This window comes from Aspergillus terreus, genomic scaffold (genome assembly GCF_000149615.1).
Source record: "Aspergillus terreus NIH2624 scaffold_5 genomic scaffold, whole genome shotgun sequence".
NCBI lineage: Eukaryota > Fungi > Ascomycota > Eurotiomycetes > Eurotiales > Aspergillaceae > Aspergillus > Aspergillus terreus.
The window spans coordinates 1,924,515-1,943,348 of NT_165928.1; the positions used below are offsets into that span (position 1 = coordinate 1,924,515).

Here is an 18,834-nt window from a genome sequence, read left to right on the forward strand (position 1 = left end):
TGGAATTCGTCATCTCTAGAACCCCATATCAACAATTGGACGAGATTCAACGAACATCACCACTCTTTTCGGTGCCAAGTTGCCAACGCATCTGGAACATGGATACTTCGCTTAGTGGAAAATCACTCCCCACCGCGCCAGACTAGGGTTCCTCCCGATACGCGATAGACCATTTGATCGTGGCGGACTCCGATGAATATGGATGTACAGAAGACTGTCCTCTCCAGGTACCTGTTCGGAAATCCATCCTTCTGTGCGACTTTGTACACCATCCGGTCAAATGCACATGGGCCTCCAGCCTTCTCCCCACCCCGAGACGAAGTCGGTCCAAAAGGGAGGACAAGGTGTTAATGGATCATTGGTCGAGACTTGGTACTCCAGACTCACAATGTTAGGGTATCATGCAGGATATGGTGCTAAGACAAAATAAGAACCGCACTCAGCGCTATTGCAGTAGGTAGTCTCCCGGACAATAATGTAAGGATCAACGGTGAATACCACCGTCACTGTCTAGGTCCCTCACTCCATGCAGGCGGGTTTGAATTTGCATTAGATTAAGAACCAATATAGTCGAACCCTGGACTATCGCACAGTTGCAGAGAAGCGATAATTGGTGGACTACCAGCACTCCAATGCCTCTCACTCCTAGAATGGGCTGGCCCAGGTAGTATGCACGAACTTATTGGATCGGATGTTGTCGACAGTTCATTCTTAACAAAACACAAGACAGAAGAATGTACTCCGTATGTACTATTGGGTAGGATACCTACCTAGGATTGGGCAATAAAACCAGCTTCATCAGGCAAAGTCATCGCGAAGGATTGGAAATGGAAATCCAAAAACATGGGAAAAACAGGAGGCTGGTCCAAGCATGTGACGTCCCTGCCTGAGGCCACCCGCATCGACTCCTCACCACTAAGCATAATACCCAAAAGATCATCATCAGCAGCATCCACTTCCTCCCCCATCAGTGCACCATCTCAACCCTGAAGAGAGGCTGGCCGCCCTCTTATCTTCCCTACGCTCGGTCCTGTTTCCCGCAAGTCCCTGCATGGTTCTTTTCTGCTTTTCCGCCGACACTCCCACTACCGCTCTCGTGCCTCTTCTTCACCCTTACGCCCACGTACTCGTTGACGCTATAGCGGTATCCCTTCTCAGCCCAGCCTTTTTCTGTGTCCCTAATCAAACTGGCCGCCTACTTCTCTATCCGTTTATTTGCTCCAGGGTCGGAAATTCACCAGTACCTTCTGCCTCCGCCGGTCGCCTGCCCCTATGCAGTCCGCCTCCAGTAGTGCCTCCTCTCGATCCCACCGAAGTCCCTCCGCTCAGCACTTTTCCTCCGGCTCTGGGAGCAGCGTGGACTCCGCCATGAGTTCCGTTTCGTCTGCGCCGCGCAGTTCTTCCAGTTCGGGACGGTCGCCGTCCAAATCCGTCGTGGTAAGCCCCAAGACCTCAACGTCAAATCTTTGGAGTTGCCGAATTACGTCGCTGATCACTCCATGTTCTTTCGTCCATAGCCTGAGAAACAGATCTCTCAAATTGAAAAGAGCGTCACGCATCTCCTCGTCGCCACAAAACAACTGCTCGAAACGTTGACGCAATGGTCGCGACGACAGGCGTCGGAGAATGAGGTATCGGATGTCTACGTGCGTCTCGGCTATGAATTCAATCTCGCATGTCGCGCCTTCAATGCTATTGGGGCCGATACTTCCGACCTGGGCCCTGTTCCCGATCTCCTCCGCACGATTCTCGAAGAAACCCTCAGCCAGGATGCCTCGCCGCAAAGTCTCGATCGTTTCCTTCCCCGCATCCGCGAAATCATCATCAACCTCCTTCATGGCCTCAAGAAGAAACAGGCCCGTCTACGATCTCGGCAACAGAGGGACGATAGACCCGTTGCCAGTCGTCAGGCAAGTGCCGGAAGTGCCACGAGCGCTCAGGCCGCCATGAACCAGGCGTATGAGGAGACCGCATCATCTGTCTCCCCTCCTAAACGGTCTGCCCGTCGATATGGCAGTAATGGTTCGGTCGAAGAGCCTGGTCCTGGTATGGGTCGGTCTTCGGGGTCAGGACAGGGTTCCGGTGACATGCGGGGCACCAGCTACTCAGAGCGAGAAGCGTCGAGACGTGAGGCACAGAACATCCTTTCCCAGCCATACCCAGAGGGTGATCGGGGAGCCATTGCAGCAGCGTATCCCCCTCCACCGCCACCTCCAAGACAAGATGACGCCATTGGTGCACTTCAGAGGAGTGGTGAACTGGAACGTCGAGCGTCCCGGCGATTCTCAGCTTATCAGATCCAAAAGCACTTGGGAACTTCAACCAACGGGGTGCCCGTTCTTCCCACTCAAAATTCGCCGATCCCAAACCGGGGCCGGGATGTCCATGAGTCCTTGAATGCCGTACGCCTGCGTGGCTCCTATACCCATGGCCGGCAACGATCAACCAATCGTGTGGCGGAGACTCCGAGCACCAAGGCAGCACCCCAAGCCGCTCCCTCCGTTCCCACTGTGGAAGAGGAAAGCACGAAACCCCGCCAGGAATCCATCGCGAAGCCCCCTAACGATGTCGCCACGTCAGAGAATAGATCCAAACAGCCTGAGACCGAGACTGCCGACATTAGCCAACCAACTGCGTTGCCTCGGCCTACGCAGGAGCCCTCCCTAGATGATGCGTTCGAGCCAGTGAAAGCCACCGCTGAGACGGCAACGTCGCCAACAACTCCAAGGTCAGAGCGTCGACCCACCTCCGCAGGCGTTTCTACGCCGCCCCGATCGGCTCAGACCCCGTCCGAACAGTCGTCTCCTGGCAAAGAGCTGACCTTGTTCTTGCAATACAAGAGCAAGATCAAGAAATATGTTCTTCCAGAGGGTTACTCCGGTCTCACCATCGGGAGACTTCAACTGGGCCTTTCATCGAGAAATTCGCGTGGAACACACACAACAACGGCGCTGACCTGCCGGAAATTTACATTCAGGACCCGATATCTGGGATACGCCATGAGCTTGAGGATCTGAATGACGTGAAGGATCGCTCCGTCCTCGTATTGAACGTCGACATGCTTGATGAGGTTAAAAAGCACTTCGATGATGAGTTTGGTGGAGTACGTCGATTAATCGAAGGTGTTAAAGAGGCCTTGGGTGGTCATGAGAGTATAATGCAACGGGTAGCAGACAGCCAGCTAGAGGCAGCGAAGGACATGGCTCGTCTGGCTGCAGCACCCCCGGTCTCGGTTGCCGCCGCCTCCCAGGCCGGTGAGCCTCGGAAGGGCCCCATCACCGGCAGTGACAGTCAATTAGCTGAAATCCAGAGCCTGCGACGCGACCTGGCTGTTCTGCGCCAGACGTACTCCAGTTTTTCGTCCGATATCTCCAGCTCAATGAGTGCCATACGGTCCAAGGCCGGCAATATCAAGACAGCCGCAGCAGATGTTGCAGTGCCATCCTTTGAAGGGGATGCAGGACGCGCCCGTGTCAACTCCGGGAAGAAAGAACTTGCCGAGGAGTCAGAAAGGATCGTGGCTCGCGTGGATGACCTGCAGGATCTTGTTGAGGATTTGCGGAAGGATGTGGTGACCCGTGGAGTTCGGCCGCTCCCGCGCCAGCTGGAGATGGTCGGAAAGGACATCAGTGCTGTCACTAAAGAGGTCAAGAAGATGCAGGAGTTCTTGAAACGGGAGAAGCCCATCTGGACGAAGATCTGGGAGAAGGAACTGCAGCTCGTCTGTGAAGAGCGTGATCAGCTCACCATGCAGGAGGATCTCGCGGCTGATCTCCAGGACGACCTGGAGAAAGCTGCGCAGACGTTTGCTCTCGTCGAACAAGCCACCAAACAACAGGCGCTGCAGAATGCCAATCAGGGCGTTACATTGCGCAACGTTTCACGAAACATTGACCCATCAGTCGACCCCCTGAAGGCAAAGGACAATGTTCTTGGAGAGGTCCGCGCGCTGCAGCCTGACCATGAGTCTCGATTGGAGGCCATAGAGCGAGCTGAGAAGGCCCGACAGAAGGAGCTTGAGAATCGACGTATTGGACTGTTCCAGAAGGAATTGGGATCGTTTGTTCAGGAAGGGAAGCTGAAGAAGAGCGGTGGTGTCGAAGAGACGGAACGACTGCGTCGAGCAAAGGACGACCGCATCCGCAAGGAAGTCTGGGAGAGACAGCAGGCTCGCGCGGCGGAGATGGAGAAAGCAGAGGCGGAAGCTGCATCTGCACAGGCGGAGCCATCAGAAAATAACGAGAGCGAAGAAGCCCCTGTCGATACGCCGGCTGAAAATGACGAACCAAGTCAGGAGACGCCGAACGAGTCCGCTACTACTGAAGAGGTGAAGGAGGAAGCCAAAGACGAATCCGCCGAGAAGGATGTCGATAAAGCAGCCGATTCTGAAAACCAATAGAGCCAGATGCCTTTTACAGTCTGTTTGGCAACGCTCAAGCCCAGAAGTCGCCTTTATTTGTTTCATTCATTGTACTCAGCCCAGGAAGGTTGTTCTGTCGTTATGGGTTGCGGTACCATTGTTTATTCGCGTTGCTGACGATACCCTGCCACTGTTGTGGCCTGTTATGATCATTGTGATGATAGGGAGATGTTGCTAGTGGAATGTTGATTATGTTTTACATCTGTTACATTGTTTAAGCCAGCGGTTGTCAGCGATCCACTTTTGTGAGCGTAAGATTCAGACTGAAGAGGTCAATATACTCATGAACCGAAAGCACTGCATTTTATGTATGTAAGAAACCGCACAGCGATGAAGGTATAATCCGGTAAAAGAATAGTCCACAAAAGGAAGACAACAAAAGAGACCCGTTTTAAATCCCACCAACCCCAGCAATCAGAAGCAGACAGACGAGTAGCGAACCCAACCCTTAGTCCATATCCATCGAATCGCCCCCGGCAACCTCCTCGACCCCGCCATCAACGCGACTCCGCAGCCGACGCTTCTCGCCCTCGCCAAAGATCTTGGTCTTGTGCGTGTACGGCGCGGCGGGGGTCTTCTCGCCGTCGGCGGCGACGGCCTGCTCGCCGCTGCGCAGGTGCCGCGGCAGCAGGTGCTCGTTCTCGGCGACGAGCTTGCGGTCCTCGGCCAGCTCGCGGGCCTCCTTGCCGGCCATGCGGTTCTTGTAGAAGACGCGCTCGCGGCGCGCGCGGATCTCGGCCACGCGCTCCATGGCATGCAGCGTGCGGTCGACCAGGTCGCGGTTGTAGCGGACGGGCACGTTGCGCCGGGCGGAGAACTGCACCGTGCTGTCGACCAGCATCTCCTTGCCCTTGTGGGCGCGCGACGCCTTGGTCCATTTCAGCTTGCGCGGCTGGCGCTTCATCTTGAAGTTCTTGTGGCATTTCGAGCTGCAGAAGCGGAATTCTTTGGCTTGTGGGGTGTTAGCTGAGGTCTTGGGTTGGAAGGGGGTTTTTGGGTAGTGAAATCGACGTACCATCGTTGCGGACGAAGGTGATGCCTTTCGAGGGGTCTAAAAGCGTTTTGTTAGAGTTGAGAGTGAGAAGGGAGGATGGGCTGCGTACAGGCTGGCTTGGAGCAGAAATAACAGGTTTCAATCCTCATGGTGGCGGCGGAGTGTGTTGATGGAGTGTGGTTTGGATGTCGAATTATCGGAGGCTCAAGAAAAACTTCAATCGACCGATATCTTCAAGGCGGTGAGGCACGAGGGCGGTGAGGTTAAGCTTGTGACGGGCGGGGGCTTATTCAGCTGGTGCCTGAGGCAATGTTTATCTTATCGGAGCTTAGCAAGGAGCGACATACAAAGTCTGGATAGGACAAGAATGCTTCATTAGAATGCAGAGGCCACTCTGGAAGAGATATCCACGACAATTACCCAAGTTTGTTATCCAGAAACTCCACTCATTTGTCTACTTTGTACAGCAGATCGCGTCCCAGCAGCTATTTCGTCTTTGGCGAAAAATTGCCACTCAATGCCCGGATAGTCTAGTGGTTTATGATTCTCGCTTGTTAGTTTTTCCGCTCATGGGCCTACCATGCACATATATTAACCTTCTTTAGTGGGTTGCTTTGTACCTGAATTGCGAGAGGTCCCGCGTTCGACTCGCGGTTCGGGCCTCTTTTTTTGCTTCCATTTCTCATATCAAATCTCACTAAGAATCCGAGGGAGATCTCTTTAAGAAAATGAGCAGCTTCTCGGCGCCATCTGGCAACCTTCCCCCCTCCGTTTCACTCCAATCGAAATGCAGTCGCCATAACCCGGTCGAAGCTCCTGCGTGCTTTGATCGCACCGCCATCCACCGTTGCGTTCCATTCAGCGTGATATACTCTTCGTCCTCTGTTAGATCAAAGGGACCGCTAATCCCGCCCTCGCGTTCTTCGCGTCCTCCCCATCTCAGATCGTGCGTCTTGGGGTCAAGGAACACCCATCGCAGCTGAGGCGGCTCCTCTCCACTGACCGTCACTAGACCGGACAGATTGCCTTGTTCGAAATCCGGGCTCTGGTAGAAGAAGCCGTTGAACGGGGCCATGGAGGGGGTCGGGTTCTTCGTGATGTACATCTGCACCGGTCAGCGCTATCTCCGGGCGGTGGATCTGCCTGGTCGAATTACCTGGTTGTCAGAGTCCAAGTAGATCCTGGCATTGTGGACCTCCTGTCGTTGTTTCAAGGTGCCCGTGTCGAAATCACATTGCGCGGTTAGATGGCATCGTGTCTTGCGCGTTGTCTCCCGTCGCTTGTTCTCGGAATTCTGGGCTCCTTTGCTTGCTTCGTTCAGGCCGTAGACAGTGGGGACCATTGCGGCCATCATTGCGACTCCGATCACCATTTTGGCGGTAGAATTGAAGGAAGCTGAACACGTGTGCTGGGGCTGGGGCTAGGATTGAGTTTGGTCTGCATATAAAGATGCGGCCAAACCCGCATCAGAGGACGAGTCTACTAATACTGTCCATAACCTCGCATGTAACTCCCGTCCTACTCGACTCGTCTGGCGGGACTAGTATGAGCATCATGAACAAGGTGGTAGCAGCGCCCAACGTGTGGACTGTAACGTTGCAATGAGTTCGGGATAGACTTCCACGGACCTTAGCGGCAGCTTAACCACCGTTTCTCTTGCGTCTTCGGTCTCGGACCAAATCTGTGTTCCCCGGGTGGAGCGTATGGAGCAGGATATGGTTGTCCTTATGAAACTTTCCGTCTTCCGAGGTTTCCAAAGTAGTATAATATCAATACACGTCATGGATCCTGACACCCAACCCACTCTAAGTCATATAAGTTCATTCTTATGCGTAGTTGTCTTTGAACTCCAAATCCATATCTTACCAATCCCTTCTCCCACAGCTAAGACGGCATTAACTCAATATGTACGTACACTGCAGCAAGCCTTAATGACATCTACCGCCCATCTCTCCCATATCAGTTCTATACGAGAATTCCAATGCTGATTTCTCTAGGGCCGATAACGAGGATAAAGCAAAGAAAGAGCCACCCACTGTCGACAACGAAGCCCCTCCAAAGGGACCCTGGGGTGATCGCGGCGTCACGTCTCCCAGGGCCGGAACGAACAAAGTGCAGCAGAAGGACTCCAGTTTGAATGTGCGCATCAACTTGGATCTGAGAGCGGATGTGGCCCTGGAGCTTCATGCGGTTATACAGGGTGATGTGACGATTGGACTGTTCTAGTTCGGGGCATCAATTGCACACGGTACATGGAAGTCTAGTTTAATACATGAATGTCCTGTTCTGTGTATCCCATGAGTGTGTATACGTTTGTCGGTATGCGTGAAGTATGGCGGGATGCTAATATCAAGGTACCTATCCCGTAGTTCAATTGTCGATACATAATCCAAGTAAAGAACCCCTAATGTAAGAGTTATTAATATCCTGATATTCATGAATTATTTGTGCAGAGGATGTTACCTCACCCCGTAATTGCAGTAGATTTATGATCCGCACCTCCGCAACCGTCAATTTCCTATTCCGGAAACCTTCGTGACGTCCTCCACAACCTCCAAGATAGACGACGTCACAGAAACATGAATAATCGTATCCCACATTATGGCAAGTCTCAGGAACGTCTGTTATCGGGACTGACCAGACTGTGGATCGAGCGACGGTCAGAGACGTCCCCGATTCTGATTCCTTGGGAACATACCCCATATTATGATTGTCATTTCAATAATCATAACCTTCTTTTCTGAGCAATAACTCACTTTTCCGTGTCTTATCTAGCTATGAGCGAGCTCCAGAACAGTCCAATTCCCCCTTCATCGGAAGACCAGAGGCCCCCCGAATCTAGCAACGATGAACCCAAACCCTCCTTCGAGCAAAACGATACCGCCCTAACACGATGGGCTCCAATCCGAGAGCGCTCTATCACCCCATGAAAAAGCCGAACTTGCCCAAGAGATTGTTGCGCTCCGGAAAGATGGGCAAGCTCGTCATCAGCGCGCGGGCAAAGTTAAGGAATATGCAACCAACTCCACCGTCAAAAGTAGGGAGAGTCCCGATGACGAGGCGGGGGATATCGACGAGGAGCTCGGCTTCATCAACACGATCATGAATCAGTTGTCTGTTGCGGAGGATGGAGAAGGAGAGGCTCCGTCCAAGGAAGATCTACTCAGGATATACCTTGGTTTCTATGCGGAGCGGGAGATCAAGCTTAGCGTTAAGGTTAAGGGGGATTTAAATGTTACTTTACTGTGAGTATCGTGCTAGCAGTCAATAGGGGTTAATTGCTGACAGGTAACAGGTTATGATTGACGTGTTGGACAGTGCTACCGCTGATTGAGAGACTAAGTGGTATAAAAGAAGCATATACAATACCCGGTCAGATTAGGTGTACATCCTATTCCCGGCCATTTCATCTCTTCCTTCTCTCCTCTTCTCTCTATCGCATTCTTAAAGAACCGACTATGCTCCCGAATCTACACCCCATACCGAATAAACACAAAGGATATCACCGCCATCCCCAGCACAAGAAACCCCAGCAGAGACGTAGCCCAATGGATCCCCAGGTCCCCGTGTACATCGGAACCATCACCAGCTGAAGACATATGACTGCCACCGATCGAACGGTACTCGCGGCAGACTGCGCAGATGCTGAGTTCTGCTTGTACGCATCGGTGAGGTAGGGCCATCACTATATGGTTCCAAGACAGAGAGAGTCGATGCAATTTCAGCTCAGATCTACGCCCAATACGTCAAAGTGCGACGTATAAACCACAGTCAGAAAGTCATGCTGCAGCTATTTAAATGGTGTTTAAGGGTTTCAGATCCCCTCAAGAGGTCGATTTATTTCCTTACGCAGCAGTGAACGAGTCATTAATCTACTCGTCCTTACCGCCGTTAACAAAATCAAACTATAGGAATACCCACTGTTCAAACCACCCAAATACACTTCACAAGAATCAGCCCAAGCTTCGCGTAGGAGCCGAAGATGTAGATGCGGTTCATTTATTCGCAATAAAAACATTCTCGTATTATGATGAAACCAAGCGTTCATTACTAGAATGAACCTGAGGATTCGAAGCGTAGTTTCGCAGCAATCGATGATGCAATTTCATGCACATTCTTGAGGCTGCTGTCACCTTGTGCCCACGGTAGAATATTGTCGACAGCAAGCTTCAAGATTGGATCTATCTCCCTTGGTTTAGACTCTCTGAGAACAGCATTTTGTGCGGCTATAGAAAGAATGAGAGCGCTGCCGAGGCAACTTCACAGTAAGAGTCAGCGGAAGAATAAAATAAATCTCTAGCATCGTCCTTACCATTGAGCAACGCTATAAGTGTAAGGTGTCCGACGGGACAAGGTATGGCCTGCGGTAAGGAGAAAAGCGTGACAAGCATCCAGGCAGATCCCGCATTTATCGAGTATTGACGGAGGAAAGTCGCGGATGTCGCTAGTTGCTGAGGAAGCGACGTAAATCACAAGTGGTCTATATATATTCTGTTTCGCGGACCAGTACCGCAGCCTCAGTAAACACGCTTGGTTGTTCCCTTGACATCGCCCGTAGAGGTCTGGCTTGATCGCTGCGGGCAGCGAACCGTACCATGCTTCCAGCTGGGAATCAAGCTCTTGGCAGACTCGAAACAAAGGGATGTCAGTGCCCACCGCAGGTAAGCCCCGATTGGATGAGACTCCTATAGGGCCTGCAGTACAGATTGCCGTCCGGTTGTCCATAGCAAAGAGAGCGTGGTGTATCCGATTTAAAAGAGACCTCGCGGTGATATCGGCGAGGACAAAGAGATTCCGAGGACAGAGGGGACCTTTATAATCTGGAAGTGGCATTTTGTCGGCTAGCAGCTCAATCCCACTCCTTGGAAAGTGAAACTCAGCCAGAACATCGCTTGATATGACTCAGTGTCAGTGTTCTTCCCAAGCAACAGTAATTGCAGAAAGGATTCCACAAACCATTCAATTATGTAACAAACCCAGCCTAGGCGGATGAGAGCTTGCACATATGTATCATGGGGCGTCTCTAGGCAACTTTATAGAACGTTAATAGGTCAATACAAGCCCTGGGGAGGATACAGACCAGCTAAGGAGTCTCTGCTGAATATTGGTCGAAGCCATGTGAACCAGCCTCCAAGCCATCAGTGGGTCAATCGTGTAGGTAAAGTAAATCGCACATAATATCAGCGCCTGTGCCATCAAAATATCGCCCCGAAAAGAAACAGCCCAAGAAGGTAAAAGAAAGCCTAGGGCCCGTTGAATATATGCGTCACCGGTATACCGTGCGTCGTTGCCTGCAAAATATATTAATGTGAGTGTCAAATGGGAAGGCAGGACAGCCAGCGAATTAGGATGTCGTACCCAAATCTATAGGATCAGACGCCGTGGCCCCTAAAGCCAGAAGAGATATGATCAGAGTAGACTGGGCATCAGAGCGAAACCCTCGTGCCATAGTGTCTTCGTACTGACTTAGCAGCTCGTCTTTATCGAGGAACGGATGGAACGGATGCACGGAGTCGAAAAAGCTTTCAAGATAGCCATCTGCTGTAGATCTATCAACATGGAAGTCCGACTGCAGTGGTTCATTCATGGAAAGCGGTATGGTAATAGCAAAAGACGATCGATGCCGCTGTTCCTCAATCTTAAGAAAAAACCCATCCGGGTACCAGCCCGCCAAGCGGCCAACTAGTGGCGACCTGAGGAGATCACTAGTACTTGTCTGATGGCCGATGGGGATGGTAATGGGAGGAAAAGCATCATTGCTGTGTTGGCTGGTTGATTTAACCTGCGTGCCATTCCTCTCCCCACTGGAGATGCTTCCTAGGCCCGGAGATGGACATAGCGAGAGGTGTGCACTAGGCGTCTTGTGCATAGGGTTAGCCGAGAAAATCGAATCAGAAAGTAGGTGAATCTGTTGGTTGAGGGTCTCTATAGATTCTGCATGCCGATGGAGGAGAGATTCCGCGGCCTCCATACGCTGTGAAGAAGTCTGGTTGCTCATCGCCTCCTCCATCCTGTACAATAGTTGGTTGACGCTTAGTACATTTGGGTAATGAGAAACTGAAATGGAAACGGTACCTTGGCGGGTCTGGATAGACGTATATGCATTGCAGACCTCTTAGGCGACAAGCCCGGCACTGAGGCGACTGACCGTCGCATCTCCGCTTTCTTTATTGTAGCGGATTAGACGTACTTCAAGGTCTTCGTGGCAGTTCGCTGGAGCTGGGTGATATGGACTTACCGCTGGCGGCAAAAGGTGCATGCAATAAGTGCTCTTCCCTGAGTGTTACTCATTGCAATAAGACCGGACTGTCGGTGCGTGAACCGAAGTATCAGGCAATGGGCAGAAGCGAAAAGTCAGGTAGGTAGTGATGGCGGTGGCCATCCACCAGCCGCCTTAACGGTGTAGCGTCATCTGAGCACGAAAGTATGTTGGAGCTTACTAGCCCCTACGTATATTACAAATATTACGGGCCCTACATGGAACGGCAGCTAGCTCTATTTGACAAATACCATTTGCTGGATCTAGCTGGTTTCTTCAAAGCTAACCAGTTAGTTGAATGGCTAGTAAATACGAATGAATAAGCCAGAATGCGGGTGTCCCAAGCAAGACACCACATGGGTCACTCTTTAAAGAGTGGGGGAGCCTTGATCAACCCGAAGCCATTGCTATCTCATTTTCAATAACTTCTTCCGCCCTGGCTTCAGCATCCAGGAAAAATCGTCTTGCGTCCTCAAACTTCTTTCTAACCGCCCTATCCGTCTGAATGAAACTGTCCAACTTTTGCCCTCCACTTGCCAAGTAATCCGTTTTCATAGAAGCAAGCGAGCCGTCCGATCTTGTTCCCCCTAGAGGGTCCTTTGAAATCAGTGCTCGCAGACGTTGCGGAACATCGAAGGCCGCATATGGATGTACACGATTGACTTTCTCAATCGGCGGCAAGACGTCAGGCGTTTCCTGGAGCTTTCTCAGATTTGGCGCGGACACGGTGACGTGCTGACAGCCGAGCTCCGCCATAGCTAGGACCTCCGCAGTGTTGAGATGGCTCGCGATCACCATGACGGGCTGTTCTTTACCTGTAGTCTCATAAACTCTGGCAAATGTTTCGAGAATCTGAAGAATCGTGGCAGACATAGGGTGCTATGTCGGTCTCAATACGTGTCTGACGATGCAATTGAAGGGTTGGATAGTACCTACCTCTAGCGCAACATCCGTAGTTTCTGGCTGAAGTGAGTTGTCAAAATGAGCTGCAATTTCTGAAAAAAAAAAAAAAAAGGTGATAAATTAGCCGCAGTGGCCTATAACGCCCCATGATTTGTACCGCTCACCATTGAAGTATGGACTTATGAACAAGCAATTTGACTGGCTTGCCGCGATTGCCTGCTCAAGAGAAAATACTGCCGTCGCAAGCGTGCGGATGCCTCGTGAATTGAGCTCTGCGGCTGCAGCGGCCGCAGAGCCAGAAAAAGGGAGTTTTATCGCGAAGCGGCTTAATGGGACGTCTTTCTCATGAAAGTACTCGGCAAAACGTTCACACTGCCTTATGATGGCGGCGGAGTCGTTGATGACCCGAGGTGAAATCTGCACGAGGACACGCCCCGTGATGAAAGGTAGGATGCGGGCACAGAATTCGACGGCCTAGATGGACAAATGAACGGCGTCAATAATAGTCACGTCCCGATATCGCTCGCATAGGATGGCGACAGACCGCTCTGTCGTATACCGTTTCCCAACCTTGCTTTCCATACTTGGCAGCCAACTCTGTGAGCAGCGTTCGGTTACTGGGTTTGAGCAGCTCTTCAGTAATGATATGCTGGTTCGAAGTCTCTGGGCACAAAACGTTAAGACAAAGTTAATTAAGAATTAAGTCACTCAAATGACTCACGATTGTATGGTTTGAAAGGGAGGCTTTTGATCAGCTCGACACTCGCATCGTCGACATCGACATTACAGACCTTCTGTAGCCGGTCGAGTAATGTGGAGGCAACCATGGATGTGAAGTGTAGGTAAATCAGAAAAAACAAAAGGACTATCGTATATTCTCAGAAGGACGCATGGCAAACGGTGAATTTATAGTCCATATAGGAACTCCATCCCATCTAGCTCGCTCAGGTCTGAGACGCCAGAAGCCCTGACACCGGAGAATACTGACCTCAAGATCCTTGTTTGCCTTTCGTCAGAGCCCACAACGACTCAAGTTCCTTCTGCCCACATGTCCAGGGCGGGCGGACCTCCCGCCCGCCATCAAAGTCTTGGTCGGTCATTGGCCATAGAATTGGTTAGCCTTAACCTAGATCCTCACTCGGCCCGCCCGCATGTAAAATTCCCGCCATTCAGGTCCTAGTCGGCAGGTAGTGGAACCTCCCGCTAGCCTATGTTTTGGTGTCGTGGTTATGCAGGCAATTTGTAGACTTTAATTGGAGAGCAGGGAAAAGATAGCAATATGTCACAAGTTTTGTTCCATCGCTTTTTGTGTTACCACGCTTGCTCCGGATGTATTTTGGCTACTTATAGTCGACCTGTCCTCTCAATGCATCTAGAGCTGTGTGCGCTTCACCTGCAAACACTAACTTTCTATCGAACTCATCATGCTTTCCATGGAAGACAGCTCCAGGAATGGTTCCATTCGTACAAGGGAAACTGCTTTGGAGCTATTCACCCTTACCCACAGGACCATTATTGGTGAGATGAACCTAAACTCAACATTGGCGTACGAAATATTTATGCTTGACCCCGTTTTAGTGACCGGCTCCGTCGGAGGGATGGGACTTGCGCTTATACAGACGATTCTCGAGTTGGGCGCCGACGTGGTGGCGATCGACCGTGTGAAAAGAGCGGAAGGCGAAGCCTGGGGTGTGTTAAGCCCGTAAAGACAGCGTTACCAAGAAGCCGAACAGAATGCTGACGAATGGTACCTGTTCAAAGGAAGACTGCAAGGTGTCGCCAAGTCTAACGCCTGCAATTTGACATACTTTCAGTCCGACATATCGAGCTTCGAGAATACTTTGAATGTCTTCCAAAGCGCCATTTCACAAGCTAGATATCCCTTGCGTGGACTTGTGCATTGTGCCGCTATTGGTTGGGTTGGAGACTCTCTCAACTTCTCCGTCAAGGATGCACGGCAGATTATCGACGTCAATCTCGTTGGAACACTGATCGTTGCGCAAGTAGGGGCTCGGCTAGTCCAAGAGCAGCAGAAAGCGATGACAGTACCCACCCAAGCAAGCTTTGTCTTCATTGCAAGTATGAGCGGATACGTTGTCAACAAGGGCACGCCGAACGCGGCTTATGCGGCATCAAAAGCTGGCGTGCAGCAGTTGGCGAGAAACCTGGCATCAGAATGGGGCCCATCAATCAGGGTCAACACAATTAGTCCTGGTGTAATAAGGACGCCGATGACCAATGGAATCCTTGAAAGTAAGAGGGAACTGTGTGAGCTATGGACCAGGGAGACCATGCTGGGGCGCCTGTCTGAGCCGCAGGACTATCAAGGGCCGGCAGCGTTCCTGTTATCAGACTCCAGTGCATATGTTACAGTGGCTGACTTGCTGGTGGATGCAGGCTACACCGCGTGGTGAACATATATTCACTGTACGAAATGGCATTAAACTTCGAATGGTGCTTCTCAGATGTTAGGCAATTGATGTGGGCTAGAGAGAAAGGAAACGCTTTCGCAATGCCCCTTACCGCCTCCCGGTAATAGGGGAGAAGAGTGTCTTTACTATTTCGCCGCTTTGACTATGCGGAAGACGCGGCCCGCATATATCGAGACTGTTCCCAGCTCCGCCAGAGTACACTCCAAGCTACTTATTCGTCTGTTCCAACCTTTAGCAATGAATAATCTTCAATGCTCTTCTCTTTTGACTTCTGTTCAAAGTCGTCATTCTATTCCGCTTTATTATACGTCTTCCCTGCACAATGGGTAACGAGTACAAAGCCATGGACTTTTCAACTTCTTCCGAGGGGGCTCATTACAGAAAGAAACGATCACCAGTTGCTTACAGTTGCTGTAGGGAACGTAAAGTCCGGTGCAATGCGTCTCTTCTGGGGATTCCCTGTACAAACTGCAGACTGGATAACGTCCCTTGCAAAATTATACCCAACTCACAACGTGGCGGGTAAGCCATCCGTTACTTCGCATTATTTTATCTTCCGGGCCCTAAATTTTATGACGTCCTATATTGCTAGACTTCAGCATTTATTTCCTCACTACATTGAGCCGGTCCCGAGCCACATTACCCAAGATGATCTTGAGTTCCTTCGGTCCAAGGGAGTGTTAGATTTTCCAGCTCCCCGTATCCGTGATAAGCTCTGGACAAGCTATTTCGAATTAGTTCACCCGAATTTACCAATCCCTGACCGGGACAGAGTATTGAGGACTCTCGCTGTTCACACTGGCGAACCTAAGATCAGCCTTTTACTCTTTCACTGCATCACACTCAGTGCGAAAACATTTCTGTATGCTCGACAGCACACTTTAACGAAACCAGCCGCTTTGGAGTCCATGTTCACTAGGGCCCGTCTTCTCTATGATCTTGGATGGGAAAGAGACAAGCTCGTCTTGCTCCAATCCCTTCTCTTGATGACATATTATCCACAACCCATCGATAACGCCAGAAGCCCTATTCATTTGATGGCACAGGCGGTGCCACTGGCATATTCCTTAGGGTTTCACATTGATCCGACGGACCTGCCACTTAATCCGAGAGAGAAGATCCTACGGAAGCAGCTCTGGTGGTGCGTCTATCTTCGTGAGCGCTTCTTGTCACTTGATCAGGGTTCGCCTTGTATTATTCATGACCGAGAGCATGATGCTCCCATGCTTACTCGGAGCGACTTCGAACATATCCCACTATGCCTCACCAGAAGTGGAAACTAATTGGGTTTAGATTTATGCCTTAATACCTCGTTTCGTAGTTAGTCAGCCTATCCCCATAAATTGCCAGATTCAGGGGCTTGTAGCAATTCAGACCTTTTCGTGGTGCCATTGATTGTTGGGTATATCCACTTTTCCCTCTGTTCCGACAACTAGACTGTAGTTAGGATACTTAGAGGGACACACAGACAAGCACCTTCAAACCTGGAGTATTCACACTAATACCCGTTCACTCCGATCGGGTAGTGTTGCCGAGTTACAAGGGCCCGAGAATATGGACAGAATTTAGTTGATAGGTCGAGCGTCTATTTTGTGGAACCTTGCAGCTTCTTCAGCCTACCCGTCGGCGGCGGACTGGGGCGGGCCGCCCGCAGGGAAGACTAAAAATCCAAGTATTCAAACTAACCCCAAATGGCCCACCACCACGTTCATTTCAACCACATCAAATATATGTTTCACAGCAGGTTTTCACATTTAAGATTTCTTCCAGCATGCTGAACCGGACCAAATGCGCCAACCCCACGGATTTGCCCGGTGTTACCACCACATACCCCAAGAAAAAGACATCCGCCAGATTCCCATAATCTACTCTACCATCGCTGCTAGTGAAACGTATAGTTGCTACTTCAAAAACCTAAATCATGCTAATCCCGATGTGAGTATCGCGTAAATAACGAGTTCTGTACTTCACCACGTAAAATTAGCTTAGGAGGCAGTCACTGGAACTACAATCAAACTGACGCGACTGTAAGCTTAATGTCATTAGAAACAGCTCAAAAACGCATGACTTATGCATGTTCAATTTTACCTCGGTGTTTGTCGTGTTTGGCTGCCCGCGGGCGGTCCCCGGGCGGTTCGTCATGGGCGCGGCGGGCGGGCGGTACCGAGATCTAGTTTGGACTGTGGGGTACGGCAACATACCCGGAGACGGCAATTTAGAATTACCAGAAAAGGAAGATTTGTAGCGCCTTCTCACCACCGTGCGAGAGAAACGTGGGTGTACTTTGCCTGCGGACATCGGCGGGCACGTCGAAGTTCCATCTTCCGGCCGGGAGATAAAGGGTGAGGGGGAGGAGCTGAAAAGAGAAAAGAGGTGAGTGTACCAAGTCGCCCAGCGTTCTCTGCGGGTAAACCAAGATATCTTTGACTGTTCTCTACCGGTTGGTATAGTTTCCAAGGCTCTTCCCACTAAAGCGCCTTCGAGCGACGGGATCCGCCATTGGGACGCAACGTGGGGCCTACGAGCAAGGGGCCGACCTGTTCACTTACTATGCTGGTTTGGCCGACAAGATCGACAGTATTTGTCGAGGATGTTCTCTTGGCTAATTGTGAAGGTGTAGGCCGCGCTAGCGGCCGGAAATACTGTCGTCTTCAAGCCATCTGAAAAATCCCCCTTAGGGTCTCTTGCTTCGTTAGAATGCAGGCGCTTCGTAAATAGGTAACTACTAACGAAACCTTTGTAATTTAAGGTTCCCGGTCACAAGCCCCGCAAAATTCTCTCGGATCCTTCTTCGCCCGCCATGAAATTGCTCACACTGTTTGCTCTTCAAGGTATTTTAAGGTGTCTAAGATGGCCCCGTGATCGCTGTTGGACAGGGATATTCCACATATCTGCGGGGCATGAAACAAAATCGACTTACACCATTTGCTGATAGCGATCTCTTTAGGCTTATCTTATAACAGTACAATCATTTTCCCGGCCTGCATGGTTGGATAATCGTGATATTCTCTGCTCGCGTCCAGCTGTCCCTGTGCTCCGCCATCTGGATCGACTCGGCCGTGATTTTTGTTCCTGGCGATTATTGTGAGCTTTGGAAGATGGAAAGGGGTGAGAGCAGCCAGCGACACTACACATGATATCTAGCCTCAGGAACATCAACTGGTGGACCGAGACCCACGGTTCGCGTTGCCCCGTAACTGTTCCTTATATTGACTTCATGGTGTTTTTTTTTGGGGGGGGGGGGGGGTGGTATTCTCCTCGTATCACCTCGTTATCAGAGATTCAGGTGTAGAAAAGAAGAGGCAGATGTTAACTTGGTCGAGTACGGAGTATGTTAATTAACAAGCTGTAGAATGCGACGAAATTCAATTTCCTAACTTTCGAAAGCATTTTTGGAGAATGTCTACGTCTTTCTTTCCTTTCCTTTTCTAGCAGATTCCAATTCCTTGTTTTCCTTCAGTTTTCAAGGCCAAATGTCCGGCTACATCGCTTTACTTCTGTATAATATTTGTAGTGCAAGTGCTGGTTTTTAGATATGTGGTAGACGCTCTCCCAAAGTAATCGCTAAATATTAAGTGTTCCAGTTATGTCTGGTGGCCTTAGTATATACCGCTAGGATCGCGGCACTGCCAGATCTAAGGGATCAATCACTCAGCTTCCAATACGCATATGTTTCATCCGGACGCATCAAGTAGGATGTAGACATCCATCAATAGTAGGAGAATGGCAGAAACACAGCTTGAGCTCTCTACTCAAGGTGGCTGAACTCCCTGGTATTCAATCTTCGAGGGTCGTTTTCCTCACTATTCTCGACCAAAATATAGAT

At 50.6% G+C, this 18,834-nt stretch overlaps 8 protein-coding genes and 1 non-coding gene across 9 annotated transcripts; 5 read left to right on the forward strand and 4 right to left on the reverse strand.

Moving 5' to 3' along the window:
- Positions 1-1,368: 1,368 nt before the first annotated feature.
- ATEG_04233 (formin-mediated actin nucleation enhancer) lies at positions 1,369-4,399 on the forward strand (the record flags this gene model as incomplete). The annotated part of the gene is made up of 3 exons (XM_001213411.1): positions 1,369-1,437; positions 1,518-2,728; positions 2,869-4,399. The coding sequence occupies 3 exons, from the start codon at positions 1,369-1,371 to the stop codon at positions 4,397-4,399; spliced, it is 2,811 nt and encodes a 936-aa protein (XP_001213411.1).
- Positions 4,400-4,868: 469 nt separating this feature from the next.
- ATEG_04234 (ribosome biogenesis protein RLP24) lies at positions 4,869-5,563 on the reverse strand (the record flags this gene model as incomplete). The annotated part of the gene is made up of 3 exons (XM_001213412.1): positions 4,869-5,371; positions 5,436-5,471; positions 5,524-5,563. 3 exons carry the CDS (start codon positions 5,561-5,563, stop codon positions 4,869-4,871), a joined length of 579 nt encoding a protein of 192 aa, XP_001213412.1.
- Positions 5,564-5,933: 370 nt separating this feature from the next.
- On the forward strand, positions 5,934-6,076 carry ATEG_10540. Its single transcript has one exon. It is a non-coding gene; the product is annotated as a tRNA-Asn (tRNA).
- A 35-nt stretch (positions 6,077-6,111) lies between these two features.
- On the reverse strand, positions 6,112-6,786 carry ATEG_04235 (uncharacterized protein; the record flags this gene model as incomplete). Its single annotated transcript, XM_001213413.1, has 2 exons — positions 6,112-6,519; positions 6,571-6,786. The coding sequence occupies 2 exons, from the start codon at positions 6,784-6,786 to the stop codon at positions 6,112-6,114; spliced, it is 624 nt and encodes a 207-aa protein (XP_001213413.1).
- A 1,521-nt stretch (positions 6,787-8,307) lies between these two features.
- On the forward strand, positions 8,308-8,716 carry ATEG_04236 (uncharacterized protein; the record flags this gene model as incomplete). The annotated part of the gene is made up of 3 exons (XM_001213414.1): positions 8,308-8,417; positions 8,456-8,659; positions 8,710-8,716. The coding sequence occupies 3 exons, from the start codon at positions 8,308-8,310 to the stop codon at positions 8,714-8,716; spliced, it is 321 nt and encodes a 106-aa protein (XP_001213414.1).
- Positions 8,717-10,758: 2,042 nt separating this feature from the next.
- ATEG_04237 (fungal specific transcription factor domain-containing protein) lies at positions 10,759-11,424 on the reverse strand (the record flags this gene model as incomplete). Its single annotated transcript, XM_001213415.1, has 1 exon — positions 10,759-11,424. One exon carries the CDS (start codon positions 11,422-11,424, stop codon positions 10,759-10,761), a length of 666 nt encoding a protein of 221 aa, XP_001213415.1.
- A 639-nt stretch (positions 11,425-12,063) lies between these two features.
- ATEG_04238 (uncharacterized protein) lies at positions 12,064-13,403 on the reverse strand (the record flags this gene model as incomplete). The annotated part of the gene is made up of 5 exons (XM_001213416.1): positions 12,064-12,552; positions 12,610-12,668; positions 12,741-13,050; positions 13,136-13,239; positions 13,298-13,403. The coding sequence occupies 5 exons, from the start codon at positions 13,401-13,403 to the stop codon at positions 12,064-12,066; spliced, it is 1,068 nt and encodes a 355-aa protein (XP_001213416.1).
- Positions 13,404-14,000: 597 nt separating this feature from the next.
- On the forward strand, positions 14,001-14,990 carry ATEG_04239 (uncharacterized protein; the record flags this gene model as incomplete). The annotated part of the gene is made up of 2 exons (XM_001213417.1): positions 14,001-14,265; positions 14,338-14,990. The coding sequence occupies 2 exons, from the start codon at positions 14,001-14,003 to the stop codon at positions 14,988-14,990; spliced, it is 918 nt and encodes a 305-aa protein (XP_001213417.1).
- Positions 14,991-15,330: 340 nt separating this feature from the next.
- ATEG_04240 (fungal specific transcription factor domain-containing protein) lies at positions 15,331-16,291 on the forward strand (the record flags this gene model as incomplete). Its single annotated transcript, XM_001213418.1, has 2 exons — positions 15,331-15,334; positions 15,426-16,291. 2 exons carry the CDS (start codon positions 15,331-15,333, stop codon positions 16,289-16,291), a joined length of 870 nt encoding a protein of 289 aa, XP_001213418.1.
- Positions 16,292-18,834: the final 2,543 nt, after the last annotated feature.